Source organism: Ahaetulla prasina, chromosome 2 (genome assembly GCF_028640845.1).
Source record: "Ahaetulla prasina isolate Xishuangbanna chromosome 2, ASM2864084v1, whole genome shotgun sequence".
Classification (NCBI taxonomy): Eukaryota; Metazoa; Chordata; class Lepidosauria; order Squamata; family Colubridae; genus Ahaetulla; species Ahaetulla prasina.
The window spans coordinates 176,955,170-176,978,618 of NC_080540.1; the positions used below are offsets into that span (position 1 = coordinate 176,955,170).

Consider the following 23,449-nt stretch of genomic DNA (forward strand, 5'->3'; position numbering starts at 1 on the left):
TATGCTAACAAAATAGCAACATGGTACAGATACAAATTATATTGGGCAAATTGTATTTCAAGTAGCTTGTCTTCCATTTTTGACCTGAGAAAATAAAATTTTCCACTATGTCTGTGGCATACCGAATCGCTGGGTCTCATCTATTGTTGGACTCAAGATCCAGGCAATCCCAGTCAGTTTTTAATGAATGGAGAGATATTCTGAGAATAGGTGAAGGGCCTTCAGTTCTAGAATCTATTCAGCTGTAGAAGGTCATTATTTGTAAGTCCCTCTTATTAGAAGAGAGTCTTTCAGCTTCCAAGCAGAGTTTCTCACCAGTAAAAGCACTGTCTGGATCAGATAAATTGGAGCTGCTAATTTTAGAGTACCCTCCAATAGATATGATAGCATCAGTCTGGGCAAGACTGGTCTATATAGAGCTTTGAAGCGTTCAAATTTTTTTGCAGTGTTGTATGTTGCAAGCTAATGTTAAGATGGAAAAGATAATAGTGGCTTACTTAAGCCCCACTCCTTCTTCGGTCCAGTCCAAATGTTAGAAGAATTTCAGGTCCCAATCTAAGCTGGGTTCTGCAAATAAGACCCAAGGCCTCTGCTGTAAAAAGGAGGTGATCCATTTAGTCTCAAAAGCAAAAAATGATTCACTCCTGGAGGTAGCTGCGGAAAAGATGAGATACAAAGGGGTTGTTTTATAGGGGACTGGTCTTTTGTATAGAGTTTGTGCAGCGTGGATGTGTACGTGTTTATTCTGGTGTATGATTTTGCCCAAAGGTTAGCCCTAATAGTACTTCCTTATGTTCGAGGCTTAGCCCTAATTGTCCTTCCTTGTATCCATAGGCTTTCTTCTTTGTTGTGTAAATGGTGCCTGTGCAGCTCATTTGTGAATTTGAGGAAGTGTGGTCAAATGGTTTCTTTGTTTTGTCATTCTTGCTAGAGTAATTGGTTTCTGTATTTGTCAGTTGATTGTTCAGCAGAAGTGTGTTTTAGCAACCTTACAGTATGTTATGTTACAATATATTAATTCTCATTACACACAACATACAACTGCAGTTGTTAAGTGAGTAACACATTTGTTAAGTGAATCTGGCTTCCCCATTGACTTCGCTTGACAGAAGTTTGCAGAAGGGGATCGCTCGACCCCAGGAAACAACAACTGTCATAAATATGCGTTAATGTCCAAATTTTGATCACATGACCAGGGCGATGCTGCAACAGTCATGTGAAAAAGTCACAAATCATTTTTTTCATTGCCATTACAACTTTGAATGGTCACTAAATGAACTGTAGTAAGTCAAGGACCACCTATACTCTAGCAGAGCCTTGCTTTTTGGGCTCAACAGAAGGACTTCAATGTGTTGTATTTCAGGATGTGAGGTTCACCTTCACAAATAAAACCCAAAACCAGCAATGAAAGTGCCCACATCACTTCGCTTTGTATTTCCCACTGAAAATAGGCATGAATACAGGAATCTGCATTTGGCAAATGTAACTGGAGGTGAGATTTTAGGCCAGGTGTAATATTAAGACTGCTTTTTAAAAGGACAGATCCTGAAGATGAAATTTAAATACTTTGGCTACCTACTGTGTTTCCCCTAAAATATGACATGTCCTAAAAACTAAGGCCAAGCCTGATTTTTGGGGTGGACGTAAATATATGCCCTCCCCCCAAAATAAGTGAAGGGTTGGGTATGGGCAGCACAGAAGGCAGCTTTTCCCTTCCCCGGTCAGGTAATGGCAGCTGGGCTCCTTAATGGCAACCCGCGGATCAGCTGAGCTGATCGGGAGCTGCCCCAGCATTCTTGGCGCTCACCCACCTCCCATCCATCCATCCCCCTCAACTGAAAACAGCCACCTGGCACCTCTTGCCACTTGGTGCCAACCCAGCGGACAACCGCCCCCCCAATCTGGCCAGGCAGAGCGCAACTCACCGACTGGGTGGTATCCCAGGATCATGATGTGGGCGAAGCCGGTGAACACCAAGTCCTTGAGGAATCCATGCCACTGCCATCCCAGCACTGGCTTCCTCTGTGGCTTCCAAACCCTGGCTGGAAGCGGAGAAGAGGCCAGTCAGGCCAGCTGCCTGCTGCCGAGTCTTTCGGGAGCTGGGGCAGCTGCATGGACCTGGAACCATAGAGCGGACTTCAGTGCTGGGATGGCGGTGGCACAGACTCCCCATGCGGGGCTATGGCTCCCTTCACCACCTCTCTGCCCCGGCTGCTGGAAGACATCATGATCCTGGGATACTGCTCGGTCGGTGAGTGGCGCTCTGCCTGGTCGGAGAGGAGGTGTCCGCTGGGTGGGCACCAAGTGGCAAAAGGTGCCGGGCGGCTGATCTATTGGAAGCAGGCTCCTGAAGAGCTGGGCACAGGGACTTGAGGACACAAGCACGGCCTCAGGCAAACAGCTGACCAGCGGCTGTGTTGCACTGCCACAACGGCGACTATGAGCACCCCCAAAATAATAAGACCCCCAATAATAAGAAAGAAAAGAAAATAAGACCCTGTCTTATTTTTGGGAAACACGGTAATGAGAAGGAAGGACTCACTGGAGAAGAGCCTAATGCTGGGAATGATTGAGGGCAAAAGAAGAAGGGGACGACAGAGAACGAGGTGGCTGGATGGAGTCACTGAAGCAGTCGGTGTGAGCTTAAATGGACTCCAGAGGATGGTAGAGGACAGAAAGGCCTGGAGGAACGTGGAGTTGCGATGAGTCGGAGATGACTTTGCAACGAACAATAACAACAATATTAAGATCTGTCTGCCCCATGTAGCCTCGTCTGATAATGGGGAAAGAAATCAGGAAAGAAAGAAATGCCTTAATAACTCAAGTGTTTGGCACTCGAACTAGACCAACTATGCCTTGCCGATTCGATTTTGTCTTCTTTTGCTTCTATATTTTTATAGTTGCATGGTAGATACTGAAGATGACAGGGGAGGAGGGGTGTCTTACCTATGAAATTCTCTATGCTGAGTTAAGCAAACAATCCATCAGAAGCGATTACCTAATGCATGCCGATGGAAGTTGTAGTTGCTAATAAACTCTGCCAGTCCTGCCATGGGAAGGAGTGGAGTCTACCAATTGAAGCACCTCGAACAGAGAATACCTTGATTTCAAGACCTGGAGTGTAATATATAAATCATGATACTGCAGGTTAACACATTCTTGATTTGAAAACTGCAAGATCCAGAATTGGGGGGATGCAATGGAGGAGGGGAGAACTGTTCATACCCACCCTGAACTATTGCTACTTCCTTCTCCTCTTTCCTGAAAGTTTTCATTCACTCTTGGGAAAGTCTGTGTAAAGCCAGTGTGTTTGGCATCCAATCAAGTCAGCAAATTAACTTCTACCAGCGGAGTTGCCTGAGGGTGGGGAAAAGCCCTTACTCCCACCCCCTTCTTTCCGGGGTCCCTCCTCCTTGATTGTGGTTACTGAAAGCTCTACATTTCACTGGATCTCATTAAGAAGAAGGTGAAGCAAGTTCTTCACAAAGGTCCAGGACAAAATTCCTGGTTTCCTTCAGATTTCTTCCTCACCTCGCTGAGCAGGCCAGTTCCTCTCTTTTGCCCTGAGTGCGATCTGCAAGCCAACTGCCAGGTGGCAGAGTAAGGTTTATTAGTTGAAGCCATTTGCCAGCTGATGCTCCGATTATGAATGACAAGGTAAGGGTTTGAGTATGGAAAACCTCAAGGCAGCAGGCTTAAACCTGGACTTTAAATGTTGCCCTCTGCCTGTCTGTTCCCCTCCTGTACCCTTCTTCAAATGCTGACTTAAGTTAGCATTAAGTAGCAGTTAGAACAGCTAATCGGTGGAACGACTTGCCTCCAGAAATTGTGGATGCTACAACACTGGAAATTTTTTAAGAAGAGATTGGACAACCATTTGTCTGAAATGGTATAGTGTTTTCTCCTTGAGTAGGAGGCTGGACTAGAAGACTTCCAAGGTCCCTCCCAAATCTGTTGTTCTGTTATTCTGAGTTTCCTTCTGCTTTTTTTCAATCCTCATAAAGCAACCCAAAATTATTGTGGATCAAACTGAATGGAGTTCATAGGCTTTCAATGCAACATACACTCTGATTTAACCAGCTCTGCTCCATGCCATTTTTGGCAGATTTATTCAGGATGGGTGGAGAGGTTGTGCTCTTATTGTTATTAAAAGATCCAACTGTTAGAAATGTACTAAACACCATAGAAATTTCCTATCTACCTTCTGCCAACTTTGAGATAGATGCTTTGAAAGAAGAGCAGTGGGACTTCAAGGAAACAGCTTAATTCAGAATTTTTCGAACTGTGTTGTCTATAATGCTACGTTTCTGTAAAAGATTGATGAGATTTTGTGGGAGACTATAAGCAAGAAGAAAAAAAAGAGGTTCACTTGAACACTGCCAATTTTCGGTCACCGTAGCCTTGCCTCTTCATCAGGGGTTCTGAGAATTTTTTCTTCTCATTAGCGGGTTCCATGGCTTGTAAAAATCTGAATCCCTTCCGCCCACCCCAACAATTTTATCTGTTGCATTTAACTACTTACTATAGTGATGGCAATGGCCAATATAAACCAAATTGCCAAACCTTTAGCTCTTTGCTATGGAGGACTGAAACCAGTATACCAGCACCAGAATATAATTAATTATAGATGTTGGCCCAAAATCTGAAAATCAATTTTTTAAAAAGGGCAATTAAGTCTCGGGGTTTCAGTTAATCTGAAAAGATGCCCGGGAGGTTGCCAGACCCCTATTGTCATGGTGCCACCAATAAGTAACCATAACTAAAAATAAAGGATTTCCTATGCACAGTCCTTTCTGTATCACATTACCATACACATACTTTTTAAAAACAGAGGATATAGTACAGATAGTTCTCAACTTGCAACTATAATTAGGACCAGAACGTCTGTCACTAAGCGAGGCAATCATTAAGTCAGTCATACCTGATTTTATGATAGTTTTTTTTTGCTGTGGGGTTGGAGAAAGTTGGGAAAATGGACACATGTTGATCTGACCTTTTCCACCCTCCCCTTGTGCCTTTCACAGGATCAAATGCCAAACGCTTCCTCTGTGCTCCTGGAACCCACTCCCAATGCTTCTTTCCCTCCATCCGATGACCGTGATGATGCTTTGGCTCAGGCTGAAATTGCCATTTTGGCTTCCATCTTCCTGCTGGCCACTCTAAGCAATGCCCTGGTGCTTGGAGCTCTGTTCCGCCAGAGTCGCCGGGCCAGCCCGATGCATCGATTCATCCAACACCTCTGCCTGGCCGATATGACGGTGGCCCTCTTCCAAGTCCTCCCTCAGCTCATTTGGGACATCACCGATCGCTTCCAAGGCCCAGACATCTTATGCCGTGCCATAACTTACTTGCAGGTGGTCGGCATGTTTGCCTCATCCTATGTTATTGTGGCCATGACCTATGATCGCTACCAGGCCATTTGCCAGCCCATGCTGGCTTTTCGGAGAGGGACAACCTCACGGCATCGACCTGTGCTATTGGCATGGATAGCATCCTTCCTTCTCAGCCTCCCACAGCTTTTCATCTTCTCTAAAACGGAACTGCCCAGTGGAGCCCATGAGTGCTGGGCAACCTTTGCTGAACCTTGGGGAGCCCGAGCCTACGTCACCTGGGTGACTCTGATGGTCTTCCTCCTTCCCACCTTCTTCATTGCCACCTGCCAAGGGATGATCTTCTGTGACATCTACCACAGCCTGCGTTTGGGGCCAGAAGCAGCCCTTGCTCGCAGGGGGAGCCAACAAGGGGCCTCCCCTATATCTGGCGCTGTAGCTAAGACTCTTAAAATGACCTTGGTCATCGTGCTCACCTATGTATTCTGCTGGGCTCCCTTCTTCCTAGTACAACTATGGGCTGTTTGGGATCCTCAAGCACCTATTGAAGGTAGGTTACGCAGCATTCGGTAACAGCACTTTAACCAGATTGTATCCCAGATTCCCACAACCTGATGGCTTTTGCCATGTTGATCAGGTCGAATGATGGAACATTGTCCAACTCATTTGTGGGATACTGGATTAAGGAAGGCTCTTTTATCCAGTTAAACAGCTTAGGAAAAGAGAGGGTCCCTCTCTTTCTGCTCATTCCCATGGCAGTTTTTATGAATAGGTCCTTCCTTCCTCCCTCCCTCCCTCCCTCCCTTCCTTCCCTCCCATCCTGGAATAATGCATCCATTACTCCAGGATGATGTATTCTTTATTTTATTTCTACAATAGTAACAACCTTAATGAGAAAGAGAGGAAGGCTGACCTAGAGCCATCCAGTCTAATCCAACGCTTTAACTACAACATCTCACCAACTCTCAAACAGATTCTGCTGGAATGTCAAGACTAATGTCTGTCTGCCTGTGATATTATTTTCTCTCCTGATATTTCTGTGGTTCCTCTGAGACTTTGCTTTCTGGTTTGACTACCTACTAGAGATCTTGATCCAATTGCCCAGCCCTCCCTTCATAATTTGCTTGCCACTTCCCTGATCCTGTTGTCTTCTTATTCTGCAATCCAATACAATCAAATGTTCATGCAAAACTATCTGAATTAATTCAGCAGAACATGGAACTGAGCACTAATCAATCAATATGTGCAACAAATAAATGCAGTGAATCGTGCCCTTTATTGTGTATTTTGACTATATTTTATATTACACAATAGTAGTATAGTATAGTATAGTATAGTATAGTATAGTATAGTATAGTATAGTATAGTATAGTATAGTATAGTATAAAATTTATATATTATGTTATATCACTTCACATTGCATTTCTATAAAGTTAAGCAGGGTTGGGTTGAGTCGCCAGTTTTTGACTAGAGAAAAACTCTCATGTGAAGTTCTTATTTTAATCCCAAACACAATTTTTTGTTCCTCAGTGATGATGGGTCTGCCATTACTGAATAGCTTGCAAAATAAGCTTTGATGAGCTTAACTTCTGTTGGTGACTCCATTCATTCCTATTATTTACTCCAGGCCCAGCTTTCACCCTCCTAATGCTCGTTGCCAGCCTCAACAGCTGCACAAACCCCTGGGTCTATGCCACATTCAGCAACAGCATCTCAAGCGAACTGCGCCGAATCTTCTGCCCCAGATGGGCCCACCGGCAAGTCAGCTCCCTGTATGAAGACTCCATTCTCACAGGCAGCTTCTCACTGGGCCGAGACACTCTTTCCTGAGACAGCAGCTTGCAGGCAGAAAGGCAGGTGTGAAGGGCACTCCTGCAGAACGGTTGACTCTCAGCAACCAGCAGCTTGCCTAAGGCTGCCTCACAGTTTAGCAGGGGCAGACATTCTGCTCAGCAATGCTAAATGAAGGGAACTTGTGTCAGAAAGGACTGCAGCACCAGCAAGACCAAGCTTCTGAATGGATTGATGGGGTGGGGGGGTGTTGTTGTTGTCTGTCAGGGACTGAATTCCCTGATAATCTGCTTCAGTGGCAACACTGGAGCAGGTACTAGGGAAACTATTTCCTTTTCCAATATCCTATTTCCTCTGTAATATTTTTGATTGGCTTTGAAGTAGCGCAAAGTCTGAATCATTATAAACCTTCGTTTATGGTTTAGCATTACATGCCAATCTGGCTATTGCTATTTGATTAACCAATCAGAGTTTTAAAAAAGAATATCATTGCTTAATGTACTGTGTGCAAACCAGCCAGTATTTTGTTGGATGTGTTGGAACCTCACCATGCTTAGGTTTTCAAATTTAAAAAATGGAGGCTGTGTCCTACCACGAAGCAAATTTAGATGTTTGTTCCAACCTCAGAACTCCATTGAAGAGGGCAGACAGCCCATAAGCCCCATATGCTCTTATGGAGATTGCCTTGGCTTCAATATATTTTGTGAGAAGGCTTTCCTACTGGCCTATACATAGGAATGTATCTGCCTCTTGATATAATTCAGTACTAACCAGCGAGTGAGTAAGATCAAAAACTACAATGTCACTTGCTGTTATTGTACTTTGCACTTCTATTATACAGTTGCAGGGGGATGGTCCATTCATTTTTGCACTGCCCTCACACAATTCACATGGTAAAGAGGGAGATATAATCAGCTGGTCACAAAGCCTATTGCTGATCAGGGCCAAGAGGGAATGGCTGGCACAAGGCCACCTAAGACTACTTCCATGCCTAAAGAAGAATTAGAATCTGGATCCTAACGCAGACCATGTCACCATTCTGGCATTCCTCTTCAGTGTTGCTATGCGAAAAAGAATTTGAACACCCCACAAGCTAAAGTAAAAGGTTTTGGATTCCAAAATAATAGAACAGATTCAGAGTCATCAATTAGATGAGGTGAGAGAACTCGTATGAGCCGGAAAGTGTAGGGGTTAAGTAAAGAGGTGGGTTTTTGAAGTTCTCCATTGTAATTAGGTCATGGAGGTACCTAGAAACAAGCAGTAGAGCCAATGTGTCATAAATGCAAGGCTTTTGCAGCTGTTTCTCTTTAAAACCACAACACAGCAGCAAGTGTATACAACGGGGCATTTTCCATACTTAAACAGCCTCATCCTCTCATTGGGAGAGAGAACAAGGTAAGAATTGCCCAACTGAAAGTTTTGTAGGCAGTGGCAGCTCCTGAGGGCAGGGCAACTGCCTTCTGGGGGAAACATGCAAGAAAAACTTCACAGGTCCGGTAAAAAATCAACATGGCTTCCTACAGAGAAGGAAGGCCCCAGGATGAACCTAATGTTCAGAGGGTGCCTGAATGAGGTCTTTCAAAATGGATTCTTGATAGAAGGGTTTGGAATTATGAGGAACTTTTTCCATCTTTAGATCCCTTTAGAATATAGATCCCTTAAACCCAAATATATTATTTTAAAAATAATATATTTTTGAATATATTATTTGTTCTCCTGTAGCCCTTTCTTAAAGAGGAATTCTGCAGAATCCATTAAATACCCAATTCCTCCTGTGTATGTATTGTGTGACTGTATGAAGTGGGAATAAATTAAGCCTATGTACCTGCTCCATTTTCAGTTTATGGCGACATCAGCCTAGTCTCCCAACAGACATGCGGGTAGACAATGGGGCCTTAAGCAGCCTCAAGTCACTGCCCTCATAACATTTCTTCTCTTCTGAAACTCTTCTTCAAAAGTTAATTCAATGGATGTATGTACCGGTAGTTGATCAAATTCAATTTACAATGTCAAGCAAATTCAAAGCTTCAAATTAAATCACCAAATCAATCAAATTTAAAAAGTCAGTTCAGTTCAGAAAAGTTACATGGTACATGCAATCATATGAACCAATCTGGAAACATCTGAGTCAATCTGATGCTTTGAATCAAATTACAATCAAATTGCCAAAGCAAATATGCACGTAGGACTAGTCTAGAACAAAGCATGATTTAGTTTACTTGATTTCATAACATTGCTAGAGGAAAACAGATCCGCAGAATAGTTTAAGTTGCATGGCAAAAATATTATCATATCCTGATTTTCTCTTTGTATTACTCCTTCCTTCAAGAAAAAGCAGTCCATAAGCTTGGTTAGTAAGTAACAACTCAAGTCTATGTTGTGTGCACTTTCATAAATAACATTTCTACATATTACAAGTGGGACCGGGGCAGTGGTGGGTTTCAAAAATATTTACTACCGATTCTGTGGGTGTGGCTTGGTTGGCATGGCAGGGGATGGATACTGTAAAATCTCCATTCCCTCCCTAATCCAGGGAAAGGTTACTGCAAAATCCCCATTTCCTCCCGATCAGCTGGGACTTGGGAGGCAGAGAATAGATAGGGCCAGTCAGAATTTTTACTACTGGTTCTCCGAACTACTCAAAATTTCCACTACCAGTTCTCCAGAATTAGTCAGAACCTGCTGAAACCCACCTCTGGACTGGGGCCCCTTTACACATTCCCACAGGTAAATAAGTGTATTTATTGTCCTTATTTATTTAAAACATTATTTAGGAGTTTAAGCTGACATGGAAGTCTCCCCTTATTTTACCTTTATAACAACAACCCAGTAAGAGTAGGATAGTGTTTGGCCCACATTGTAAGAACAAGTACAGGATCAGCATTTAGATTACAAGAAGTAAATGTTTTAAGCAATATAAAATGGTGGCAGTGGTGAAATCCTCCAAGGTCTGCAACCGGTTCGTTGCATGTGCACATTGCAGTGCGCACCAAATGCATGCTTTGCGCGCAGGCGCACCACAGGCGCTACCCTGCAGCACTGAAAAAGAAGGGTTAAGAAGCCTTTTCTAAGGTAAGTAGAACAGTGATGGGGTGGGGGACAGCTGTGCTGCACAATTTAGATTCGCTAGAAAGCAGCATTGTTGGAAATACAGGTTCATCCGAATCAGTATCATTTTTTTACTATTAGTTTGCCTGAACCGGTATCTTTTATTACTACCGGTTTGCCTGAACCAGTCCAAACCGGTAGCATTTCACCCCGAATGGTGGCTTTGTTAATTTCCAAACCAATAGAAAATCATGGATGAATTGTTTCTGTTTAAAAGTTTATTAATGAAAGAGAGTATATGGGGTACATTTGTGTGCAGACAAATATACACAGAAAGAAAGAGAAAGAGAAATAAGAGATCATAACCAATCAATGATTTTGGAAGCTGATATTGAGAATGCCAAAATGTTATAAATACAATGAATCAATTTTAGAAACTGAAGGTTTAGGTGTATTAATGCTTGCTGTTATGAATAACTCTGAATAATTGTCTTACTTCATGTTTATAGTGTTTTTGTCTAAATATTTCTCATCTTCCTGAATCCCCATATGTAAGAGGAGTGAAAAATAGTTAATCGCTGATGCGTGGAATCATATATGTATATTTACATTTATTGCAATATATACATAGATTTCATGTGTAGGAAGGCCCCCCCCCCAAAGAATGAAATATTTTGGGGGATGTTAAAAAGGCAGGATAGATAAGGGAGAAATAAAAAAATCTTAAGGGAGGCAGAAATCAGCCCCAATTTCCCTGCCCCAAGCAGAAACTGAGGAGGTCAGCTTTTAGAAATGCAGATTTGGTAATCCATTCAGAAAGACTGGGTCAAGGCAGAAACTCAGATAAGCAACAAACAAAAGGTTGACAAAATTAGTTCAGACAAGCACCTAGGATTTGCATTTCCCCTTTTGCCTGTACAGCCAGCCATGACCCTTACATGACCCCATAAGAATCCAGAAGGTATAAAAATCCACCCACTCTGTACTCCATTTTGTCAGCTACCCAGAACCACAATCCCTGGTGGCTCTGTTTATCAATAAATAGGTCTTTCTTTCCAATCAGCCTCCAGCTTCCATTTTATTTCCAGTGTCTTTCTCCCTTGGAACTGAACCAGATGGATTTTCCTTCCAACACATGTACACTAAAGAGCCATAACTGTCCACAGCTCCCTTGCACATGACAACATAGTTTATACATCATAGTAGTATATTTGTATGTAGCTTAACAATAACAACGAGTTGGAAGGGACCTTGGAGGCCTTCTAGTCCAACCCCCTGCCCAGGCAGGAAACCCCACACCATCTCAGACAGATGGTTATCCAACATTTTCTTAAAAAATTCCAGTGTTGGAGCATTCACAACTTCTGCAGGCAAGTCGTTCCACTTATTAATTGTTCTAATTGTCAGGGAATTTCTCCTTAGTTCTAAGTTGCTTCTTTCTTTGATCAGTTTCCACCCATTGCTTCTTGTTCTACCCTCAGGTGCTTTGGAGAACAGCCCGACTCCCACTTCTCTGTGGCAGCCCCTGAGATATTGGAACACTGCTATCATGTCTCCCCTAGTCCTTCTTTTCATTAAACTAGACATACCCAGTTCCTGCAATCGTTCTTCATATGTTTTAGCCTCCAGTCCCCTAATCATCTTTGTTGCTCTTCTCTGCACTCTTTCTAGAGTCTCAGCATCTTTTTTACATCGTGGTGACCAAAACTGAATGCAGTATTCCAAGTGTGGCCTTACCAAGGCATTATAAAGTGGCACTAACACTTCACGTGATCTTGATTCTATCCCTCTGTTTATGCAGCCCAGAACTATGTTGGCTTTTTTAGCAGCAGCTGCACACTGCTGGCTCATATCTAAATGCTTGTCCACTAGGACTCCAAGATCCCTCTCACAGGTACTACTATTGAGCAAGGTACCACATATACGGTACCTGTGCATTTTGGTTTTTTTGCCTAAATGTAGAACCTTACTTTTTTCGCTGTTGAATTTCATTTTAGATAGCACCCATTTTAGATAGCAGCCAATGTTCAAGTCTGTCAAGATCTTTCTGTAATTTGAGCCTATCTTCTGGAGTGTTGGCTATTCCTGCCAGCTTGGTGTCATCTGCAAATTTGATGAGTTCCCCATCTATCCCTCGTCCAAGTCATTGATGAAGATGTTGAAGAGTACTGGGCCTAAAACATAGCCTTGGGGTACTCCACTGCATACTTCCCTCCATGTGGATGTAGTTCCGTTGAGGACTACACGTTGAGTGCAGTTGGTCAGCCAGTTACGAATCCATCTGGTGGTGGGGCTGTCTAACCCACATTTTTCTACTTTATATAGTAGTAGGTTATGATCTACTTTATCAAATGCTTTACTGAAGTCCAAGTAAATTATATCGACAGTATTCCTCTGGTCTACTAATTTTGTCACAAAGCTTAGCACAGGGGTCCCCAACTCCCAGGCTGCGGCCCTCTACCAGGTTTTGAGCCATTCAGAACCAGGTCATGAAAGTGGTGGGTGAGTGTGTCTGTGCATCCCCACTTGCGTGATCAGTGGACAACCATGTGCGTGTGTGCTCCGTTTGTGTTGAATGGTGGGCATGCAAATGGAGCTGCATGCATGTGTGCGCTTGCCCACTGCTTGCGTGGAACCATCCCCTCTTCTCCAGCCCTTGGCCAGGCCACAAAGCCAGAAAGGTTGGGGAGCTCTGGCTTAGCATATTGTACGAACCTAAGTATTCTAGCCTTAAGCCATAATGTATAGTTTAGCGCATTTTGTAAACTTGGCCAATTGTAATTTATTTCATAAACTAAGGCTTTGCACAGTACATGAATCCAGATAACATGAAAACTACTGTATTCCTAATTATTATTATGTAATAGTAATATTGAGCAGTTTCTGCATAAAAACATTTTTTTTCACTTCCGCATTACTCTGTAAATCTATGAGGAGTTCAGTGGCCATTAGATGGCGCCCCACATTGATGAAACCCACTTGGCTTCATCAGCATAATTATTCTGCCTTGGAATTCTTCTGCTCTAGTCCATGGAACCCCATCCTAATCCCAGTTGTAAGAATAGCCTGGCTTCGTGTATATTTAGCTGGCCTTCCTTCCTCCCCCCATTTCCTTCTCCCAGCAAAGGATCACTGGGACAGTGCATATTTATAACCCTTGTCCCTATACATATGGCTTGCCCCATAGCTGAAAATACCAGGTGGGGGTGTGCAATTGCCAAGATCCACCCTCCTTGCTTGGCCTTTCCTTCCAATCTATGTTGGCTGAAGCTGAGAATAGAACTGGAGTCAGATTCCTGTATAGCAATAAAGACAGTGTGAGGAGGCACGATAGACAGACAGGGAGGATAATTTCAGAATAAAACATAGTGTTGTAAAAAAGGGAAAGTGTCACAGGTTCATGTATTAGGAGGTACTTGACAGCATCCCTGGATCCGATAGTCTGAGAAACCTTGAGCTACTCTCAAGATGATCAGTGATAAATACTTGATGGAGTATAAATTAGATCCAGAAGATCCTCATTTGCAAGAACCAGAGACTATGCTCCTGCAATCCACTGTCGACATACCACCCAAAACTGATCCCCGAGATCCACATGGGATCAACCAACATCTAAAGGTAAGAAGGGGAACCAAGTAATAATCATGTTTGGGTGTCCAAGATATAAGAACACCTCTGTAAAAAGCCATGCCACCCAGCAAGGGAGCTATGTCCTCTTTAAAACTCAGTCTCCTCCCACTTTTGAAATGCAGGCTTACTTATGGTTCCCTACTTCAGCCCCAAATGTTCTGTCTTTCCTGATTGATTTCCTTATAATAGGTCTCAAAGTCCATCAGTAGTCAGTCATTCTCTCTCTTCATACACACACACACACACACACACACACACACATACACACATACACACACACAAACTTGGTCCTGCATTTATGGGGAAACCTCAGAAAGAAAGAGGAATATTAGACATAATGAACAGAGAAAGAAATGGAATGTATTAGTTTATTTTATTTATTTTATGTTATTTATTTTGTCACAACAATATATATAAGTATCATATAAAAAGATTATTTAGTATATAAACATATATATGAGTAAATATTAGGAGGTATAAGCATATATATATATAGGAAGAAGAAAAAGAAAAACAATAGGACAGGAACGGTAGGCACGTTTGTGCGCTTATGCACGCCCCTTATGGTCCTCTTAGGAATGGGGTGAGGTCAATATTAGAAAGTTTTTGGTTACCTCATAACTAGAAGTTCAGTCCAGGCTGCTAATGCTCAAGAAGAAGAGAGTCAAAGAAATTCCACCCTAATGAACTATTTAATAAATTAGAGATGGGCTTTTGTATTGCAGTTGCCTAAATTCTCTGCTTATTCTTGCATTAAAATTCCTCAACGTTTGTGTATTTCTTGCTTCATGGGTTATCTCCTGCAGAACAGAGCTTGACAAGACTATGTCTACACATAGAGATAACCAGAGTCCAGGTTCTTTGCTCTGCCTAATCTAATTTAATCTGTCCAGTGAGGAAGCCTTATTAACCAGATTCCCATTCTTCTTGGTAGCTGGAATTCTCCGACATCCTTGCAGAACCTTCCTCATTCCGTACCTTTGATCGGATTTGGACCTGGAGTGACATCACCTTTGAGAGCTCCCGCCTTTGGTGCTACCGTATTATCTCACTGCTCTGTGCTGTGCCAGTCTCTTTATGTTCAGGCTTTCTCTTTGCCTGCCTGGGCTGCCTCCACATCTGGTGAGCATCTTCTTTTGGCTTTCTCTCCTAATATCACTTGAATCTACTGAAACTCCCAGTCAACTTGTGCTCCTGGTTGGTTTAAAAACAAAGCAACCTCTTAATCATCAGCAGGAGAACTATCAACCATTGCAATAGGCAATAGGTAGTTCTCAGGTTGCTTGCATCACTATGGGTAAATATCTCTGTACAACTTTTTGGTCCATGATTACCTTGACAATGATTTACTAAACTAATCTAATCACCTTGGTTTGGATACCAACAAGCAAACAGCAGAACTAGCTGATTTTGGCTGATCTTTAAAAAAGATAAGCAGGGACAGATCTGGTGAGGACTTGAATAGGAGATTTCTAGGAATCTAATGCCTGGAACTCAAATGGGTAGCAAAAATATAAATCCCTGAAGAAGATAATAGGAATCTACTTATAGACCGATTTGTAAAACAAAACAAAAAAAACCAATCTGTATATGTTGATATAATGAAGATGATTTTTTTTGTAGAGTTTTTATTTTGTCTAGGTTCATATAACACACCAAACCATAGAATTACCTCACTAGCTGTTTATACAACACAGCAAGCCATCAATAGCCAGCCATATCTGCACTATGTGAACCCAATGCAAAAAAAGGGGCCTTGAAAGATCAGTTCCTGGCTACCACCAATCTTCCTTCTATCACATGCTATCTTAGAGGATATTAGATGTGTCATAAATGGCACATCACAATCACAAAGAAGAAAGTTTTGAACTTCATCTACATCATCTTTCCCTAACCTAGTCAATCAAAAGATTGTGGAAGGCTGACCTGCATGCCTAAAAAAAGGTGACCAACACCACATATATTCTCAGCCCCCTTGAGTGTGACTCCCTGGGACTCTCCACCAGCATCTCCTAGAGGTCAACTTCTGCCCCATGGCACACCTGCGCCCAATTTTTCTTTTTTCCTGCATTATTATACTTCTCTGACCATATCCTCCCCACACCTCAGACCTCAGACCAGCAGAGCTGACATAATAGAGCTGCCAGAGCTCGACTGCAAGATCTAGATGGACAATAGATCTATCAAGAAAACCCTTATCTACTCTTTGGTATCTGGATTTTTGCAGTTTGGAGTGAAAAAACATTTTGTATGGGAACAAGTCCTCCTGCAGGTTTTAGGAGGGTTACAGTATGGGAGGGTTTTTGCAGCCAAGTGGAAACAAAACCTGTTGATTTTTTCTTAAGAAAATAATTTCAGTTATTGGGGGAGCAAACTGAAGCTTTGTAGGACTCAAAATGGCCATAGAAATTTCCACAACATGTAGACATTGTACATTGTTTATGGGGCTCCAACCCTTGTCACTCATAAGCAGACATTATAGTAGCCTTCCCATGTCTCTCTTTGGTAGCCATAAATCCCATGGGAAGCAGCAGCAGAAGCCAACTATTGATTCCAGTGCCCTCTGTTGGACAGGAGAAGAACATGAGAGAAGGAATATGCCAGGGCTGATACTGTACAGACTTGAGAGATAGGGTACAACCTGGCAAAGAAATTACAGTACTTACAGTACAATACTCTTCAATTGCGGTATTCATTTAGCAATTGAATACCGCAATTGAAGCCACAATTTGGTTATTTCATTTGCTAAGTGAAACTACAACTGTGCTTACAATCTTATTTCAACTTTACTTTACAGACCTATGAAAGTCATAAATGACAAGATTGGTTATTAAGTTACTTATACACTGTAAGCCGCCCTGAGTCTTCGGAGAAGGGCGGGATATAAATGTAAACAACAACAACAACAACAACTTTTTAATCACCATTGTAACTACAAACAATTGCTAAATGAAGTGGTTGCTAAATAAAGTCTCCCCATATCTTTTATTTGAAAATGCAGCATTACATCACAAATATGGGCTGTTGTCAGTGGCCACTACCAGTTGAGGCAGCCTTTAGATGATTTCTGGGGTTTCTTTTTCCCTCGTCTTGCTGTCCCTGCCTACTCTCCTGTTGACTCCAAGCATGTAAGGAATGGGACATAAGAAAGCCACTGGACCACTGGGAGGTATGCAAATAGGGACTATGGGAGAACAGCAGCAGGGGTTAAGTTTGCACCACATACTAGGAGAAAAATCAGTTGGCTGGTTTATGGCTAAGTATATTGTATGAACCTAGACATCTGGTTAAATTCAACAAACCATGGTTCAGTTAAAATAGATTACTAGAGTTTGTAAATACAGTGGTGAGAAAGAAAGGGGGCCACTCGGTGCTGAAGCAAATGAGGAGGCCCAAGATATCACTGCCCCTAAAAAACCCGTTGCCTACATCTCAATTCCTTCTGTCTCTTACTAATTAAGCAAGGACAGCCCCATGCAAATTTCCACCACAGGAAACTATGTTCCTGCATGTGAGTTGAGAGACTGGAACTAAAGAAAGTCATGGAAGAACATCTCCAAGGCATGGACATGGTCACCCAGAGGTGCCATATAAGAGTGAGAAATACAATTGCTTTCTTGCAGAACAGTCTACTTTAGGTACCGGTAGATTAAATTATGAGCAAACAATTCTGCATTATATCTATCCATCCTTAAAGCTAGCACCATTCTTTTCCCCATTCTGGGGAGGGAGGGAGGGCAGAGGAGGGTGGGAGAGGGGGGAGAGAGGGAGGGAGGGAGGGGAGAATGAATTATTACTTTCAGCCCATAGCAAGACATGGATCTCTTCACTGGAGGTTAGGGATCATAATTTACTACGTTGGCCCTGTGCACGTTGGTTGATGGGTGTTTTTTACTCTCCCAGTCTAAGGTTGAAAGCACATGGGTCTTCCTACTCCTACTCCAGGAACTTAACTACTACACCATGCTGGCATGGGCATGGACACAAATATATGTATAACATTATCTTGGATTGAATTGTGAATGCATTTGGTATAAACTTGAAATGTTTGTCACCATTTCCCTTAAGTAGAGGACTTTGTCACTGGAGGGCAGACAAGGAGTAGCTGGTGTGTAATTAAGGCATTCTGAGGAATTAGACTATTACAAAAGAAGAAATGAGTCAGCAACAGGGCTAATTTCAATGTCTGCTTTGCATTTTTCCAGAATTTACAACGTCAACTTCTTATGGTACTGTTACCATAAGAATAATGAAAACATTCAGAGTATTCGGGGAAAACAGCAACTCCAAAGTTGTCACCAAAGTTAGTCACAAAAAGAATCATAATCCTGAAAAAAATGAGGACTTTAGTAATATAAATTGAGTAATTACATGGAAGAAACTATATCTGTTTGTTCTGGATAGAAAACCTCATTGTATCCAGAAAACAGGAATTTTAGAAAGGAAATTATAAACAAACCTTCTTGATGATAATGTAAGAATTTCTTAGAATTGGAAAAATATGAAAATCAAAACGATACAGGGGTGCATGAGGGTTGTGTTTGACCTCGAGTGGCCGGGGTGGGCATGGCCAAGGTGGCTGGCCAGCTCAGCACCACTTGCCTGTGGCGGCCCAAGTGCTTTGCCACTGAACACAGGCTCCCAGCCTCTGTTTTCGGTTACAATGGCCTCCTGCATCCCTCTGCCAGCGAAAACGGAGCTTGGGAGGGGCACCCGTGGCCCTCCCAAGCTCCGTTTTCACTTGCAGAGGCACCACAGGCCGATCCTTTGCTGTTTCCTAGGTGGCCCTGCGGGCCAGTTCTAAACACCCCGTGGGCTGGATCTGGCCTTGAGTTTGACACCCCTGATCTATTTGGTTAATTTAAATAGAGTTTGGTAGGAAGACAAGATGGGTTTTCTCAGGTGTCACTCACAAGCTTGAGCATTCCTTCCAAAGGATGTCAGGGCCAGCTCCTTCCTTGTTATCCATGTTTTAGATTGTTTTTTAGATCCTTCCTTTAGTTTTTTTATAAATAACTGAAGTGGTGAATATCTAATACTCCTTCCTCCTCCTATTTTCTCTACAAATGCCTTGTGGGCTGGGCTGAGAGAGAGGGACTGGCCTGAAGTAACCCAGCTGGCTTTCATGGCTAAGACAGGACTAGAACTCAGTGTCTCAGTTTCTATTTATTTATTTATTTATTTATTTATTTATTCGCATTTTTATACCGCCCTTCTCCGAAAACTCAGGGTGGTGTACAGCAAGTAAACGACAATAATCCAAAACCATTTAAAATATCATAACAAAGTTAAAAATCTAATCTAATTCTAGACCAGTGGTAGTCAACCTGGTCCCTACCACCCACTAGCAAGCGTTCCAGCTTTCATGGTGGGCGGTAGGGGTTTTGTCCGATACTGAAGCACTTTCCTTTTTTTTAATTTAATTGACTTTTTAAAAAAAATTCATAGCATTATTTAAAAACATTTTCATTAGGTTTTCATAAAATTCCCCGTGACAATTTAAATTTCTGAAAATATACTATTTGTATCGCCTGTGCATAAGTTTAGTTCACGTTACGTAAGTGAAACTAAATAGTGCTATGGTGCAACCGCAAACAAAAGAGCCCCATCCCAGAATAGCTCGCGCATCTCCCCCCACACCACCCAGCTGTAACAGACAAGCAGAGCTGGTAGCCGGCGCCCCTCCCAAACCCAATCCATGATGTGTGAGAGGCATGTGCAGACGATGATACACGGCGTATTACTGTGGAACCGGTGGGAAGATTTTACTACTATCAGAGATACAAAAGTGGGCGGTAGGTATAAAAAGGTTGACTACCCCTGTTCTAGACTATGCCTTAATCACTAGATCAGGGGTGTCAAACCTGCGATGACACATTGTTGTCACGTGATGTATCACAACCTTTTTTCCCGTTCACTAAACTGGGGGTAGGCCTGGCCAGCATGTGACGCATCCAGCCCTTGGGCCACAGGCTTGACACCTCTGCCCTAGATCAAACTAGCTCCATATTAATTGTACGAGTTCATTCATTACTTGTCTGAATTGCTCACGTACCTTTAATGGTGTTTTAATAGAATTTTCCTTATTTTGAGCATATGTCTTATTTTTGTGTTACCTTTTACTTTTCATTTTCATTATAATTGTTGTTAGCTATCTGATGCATTGCAGAATCAAACAACTGCTTGTCTTACTGAAGTGTAAATTAAGGAAAAATGAGGAAGGTTTATCTAGAAGGCCAACCTTTTTTCTCCCTCCTTCTTCTTCCCACAACAGGTGTGTGATGCCTTGCATCCAGCTGTGTACAATGGCCATGCCTCCAGTTCGTACCCTCTGGGCTAGCATCCTGGATGTTTTGATAGCCCCTCTTTTCACTAGCCTGGGACGCTGCTGCAGTGCCATCTACCTTACAGTAACTCAGAAGTGATAGAGGGATATTCGTCCATCGAGATCCATACTGCACTGACTTCTCATTATACAACCCACTGAATACATTCAATTTCCACAAGGACTGACCAAGGGACTTTTTTAACCAAAGCTTTGAAATATGGGACTTGAATGGTGGTGGGGAATGACAGAGAAAAAGAATAGAAAGGGAGCCCTTTGGAGAATGAATGGCAGGGTAGACTTCCAAGTGCTTCTTTCCCCCTTTTCTTCTCCAAACCCCTCTCCTTTGCCCAGATTTGTAAACAGGGCTTCAGAATGATGCTTTCTTTACTCTTTCCATTTGGAGACTAAAATGGGTGAGTCCTTTCCCCAAGCCCCCATGCATGTCCTTTTGTAAGGCAGAAGTAGGCTATGTGGTTCTTATGGCATATAAACACTTTGTATACCTGGGAAGTTCTCCCTTACCAATCACCTTATTTTGTCAACACCCCCCCCCATCTTCTTTTAATTCAAAAAAAGTCCAATGGGAAGTGGGCAAAGCAAAGCAACCCCCTTAGCATTGTCTTTATTCCTCCAGGACTCACACAGGCATTGTGAGAAAGTAAATATAGTGAGTGCTTTCAGGCCATAGCTTTCTTTGAAGTATGCCCCTTCTCTCCCCACCCTCCAAAAGGCAAAAGCCAACAGGTATGGTAATCAATATTTTGTGAAGCTAGATTAGGAAATAGCTTCCCCAGTTTGTTCTCTGACAAAATGGTATTTTGTGCTACACTATCCTGCCAACAATGGCAGCCATTTTGTGGCCAGCCAAAGCTGCCTCTGCTCCACGTTCCACCATTTCTCAGCGTGTCCAGAAGATTCTTTCTAAATTCTCCCAAGATTAGACCTGTATCCAATCCTCAATTCTTATCGCTCAGTGGCTCTCCAATCCATGTCACACATATCCACATTAGGAAAAGATCAATATAGCAGATAGGCAATGGCCCTCCAACTAGGCCATTCCGAATCTAATGTCCTCTTACCAGTTGTCATCCCACCACTTCCGGAGGCCATCGGGTGGGGTAAATTCCACTAATGAGACATAGAGTGGGGTTTGCAAAGGAAATGCTTCCAAACCCATGATGCCTCTGACAGAACAAATTGTCATGGAGAGATGATTCACTTCAGCCCCTCTCCTATTAGAAATAACTGGAATTAATATGTTAAATTCCCACCCCTGTAGAGTGAACAACAATAAACTATTAATATTAATAAACTATTGCTTAGTTTTCCTTCTGCCTGCTTTGTCTTGTGGCAAACCATCATATTCCATGGCACAAAGACACCCCATTAACTGTTGCTACAATTCATCTACCACAGGGGCAGCTTACATTCCCCTTTCATTGTTTTGGTTCAAAGTAATGCTTTTCTCCTTTAGTTATTGTGGGAACAGCCTATCACTTCTGTGCACTGGGACTTGCCTTTCAGGGCCATTTGGCTTGGGCTAGTGGAGAGATCAGGTACCCCGTTCCAGTGGGGCATCCAACAAGACCTTTTATGCATTATGTACTTTCCAGATGGACACGAGCCTTGCGTTCTTCTGGAACAGCGTTTGATCTGTTTGTATATAATATACTTAGTGATCTTTCAAAAGAGCAATAGATCTAAGTTTAAAACACAGAATTAGCACTCTCTTCCTGGAGGTCAATGTACTGGGAAAGAGTTGGCTTTTGCCACCCGTGCAAGGTGAATGCTTTCTACAGGTAGTCCTCGCTTACCAACCACTCATTCAGTGACCAAAATTATGACAGGGCTGAAAATTGAGACTTATGACTAGTTATTGAAGTCACAGCCGTTGCATTCCATGGCCAGGTGATTGTGATTCAGACAATTGGTAACTAGCTCACATTTAAAAGGTCAGAGCATTCTACAGTCAGTGGATCACCATGTGAAACCTTCACAGCTGGATTCCGACAAAATCAATGGAGAAGCCAGCAGGAAGCTGCAAGCCAGAGTCATATAAATTGCAGTTAATGACCCATGATGATTCACTTAACAACTGAAGCCAGAATTGACAGGACTTACTAAGTTGGTGTGGTTGCATATCATCATGTTTAACAACTGCACTGCTTAACAACAGAGTTGCCAGTCCCTATTCTGGTCAGTAAGCATTTTTTTTAATTTGCATTTATATCCCGCCCTTCTCCGAAGACTCAGGGCGGCTTACACTATGTTAGCAATAGTCTTCATCCTATTTGTATATTTATATACAGAGTCAACTTATTGCCCCCAACAATCTGGATCCTCATTTTACCTACCTTATAAAGGATGGAAGGCTGAGTCAACCTTGGGCATGGTGGGACTAGAACCTGCAGTAATTGCAGGCAGCTGCTGTTAATAACAGACTGCATTAGCAGTCTGAGCCACAGAGGCCCCTTCTACTTTCTACTGTTCACCAGAATACTTCCAGAAACTGCTGGTTGCAGTTGCAAGTTGTAGCTGCCATTCCCTTACATATAAGAACTACCTACAGTATTTGAAATCTAGGGTGAAACTGACCAGAATTCTGCCAATTTCCTGTCATAGCTTAAATGACAGATCACAGATGCAGGGAAAGGGTGAGGTCTGGATGAGACATTCCTCAGTGCTCCTGGCAGCTTCTGTGCTGTGCCTGGGACCTGTCACTCAGTTGTTTCTGAATGTAGTTCTACTAATTGGATACCCAACAATAGCCCGGCTGACAAATTAGGAAGGGTGGAGCGAGTTTTCCTGGTATACCATATGATCAATTCTTGCTTCAGTCTGAATCCCACCTCTGCACCCCACAATTTCCCTGCCAAGCAGTTGAGACATAGGTTTCCTGGACTTCCAAGATAAGCCATGTAACCATGTTGAGATACCCAACATAGTATCTGCGGTGACCCAACGCAGGACACCTTCACATCAGCAATCTGTCATTCAGGCAACTTGAAAGGGGCTAAATCCCTCAGGCCAGGCACCCCTCCTCTCCACACCAAGACCACACCATCATACATTAAATAATATAGTTAAGGCTAGTTATTCCATAGGCTGACAACTATGGGAGGAAGAGGAAATGAAGCCAGGGCAATCTTCAATTTTTTTCCCTTAATTGTCCTGCAATACAGCTGCCAAGAATTAAACTTTACAGGTAGTCCTCGATTTATGACCATTCATTCAGCTACCGCTTGATGTTATGATAGCACTGAAAAAAGTGAGTTACAACTGGTCCTTGAGGTTATGACCATTGAAGCAATCCCCCCATCAC

The 23,449-nt window shown here is 42.6% G+C and overlaps 2 protein-coding genes across 2 annotated transcripts; both read left to right on the forward strand.

Annotated features, from left to right (window-relative positions):
- Positions 1 to 3,645: 3,645 nt before the first annotated feature.
- AVPR2 (arginine vasopressin receptor 2) lies at positions 3,646 to 7,160 on the forward strand. Its single transcript, XM_058171579.1, has 3 exons — positions 3,646 to 3,657; positions 5,025 to 5,880; positions 6,958 to 7,160. The coding sequence occupies exons 1-3, from the start codon at positions 3,646 to 3,648 to the stop codon at positions 7,158 to 7,160; spliced, it is 1,071 nt and encodes a 356-aa protein (XP_058027562.1).
- A 6,170-nt stretch (positions 7,161 to 13,330) lies between these two features.
- LOC131193306 (caveolin-2-like) lies at positions 13,331 to 22,409 on the forward strand. The gene is made up of 3 exons (XM_058173330.1): positions 13,331 to 13,787; positions 14,734 to 14,921; positions 20,074 to 22,409. Exons 1-3 carry the CDS (start codon positions 13,638 to 13,640, stop codon positions 20,222 to 20,224), a joined length of 489 nt encoding a protein of 162 aa, XP_058029313.1. The 5' UTR covers positions 13,331 to 13,637; the 3' UTR covers positions 20,225 to 22,409.
- Positions 22,410 to 23,449: the final 1,040 nt, after the last annotated feature.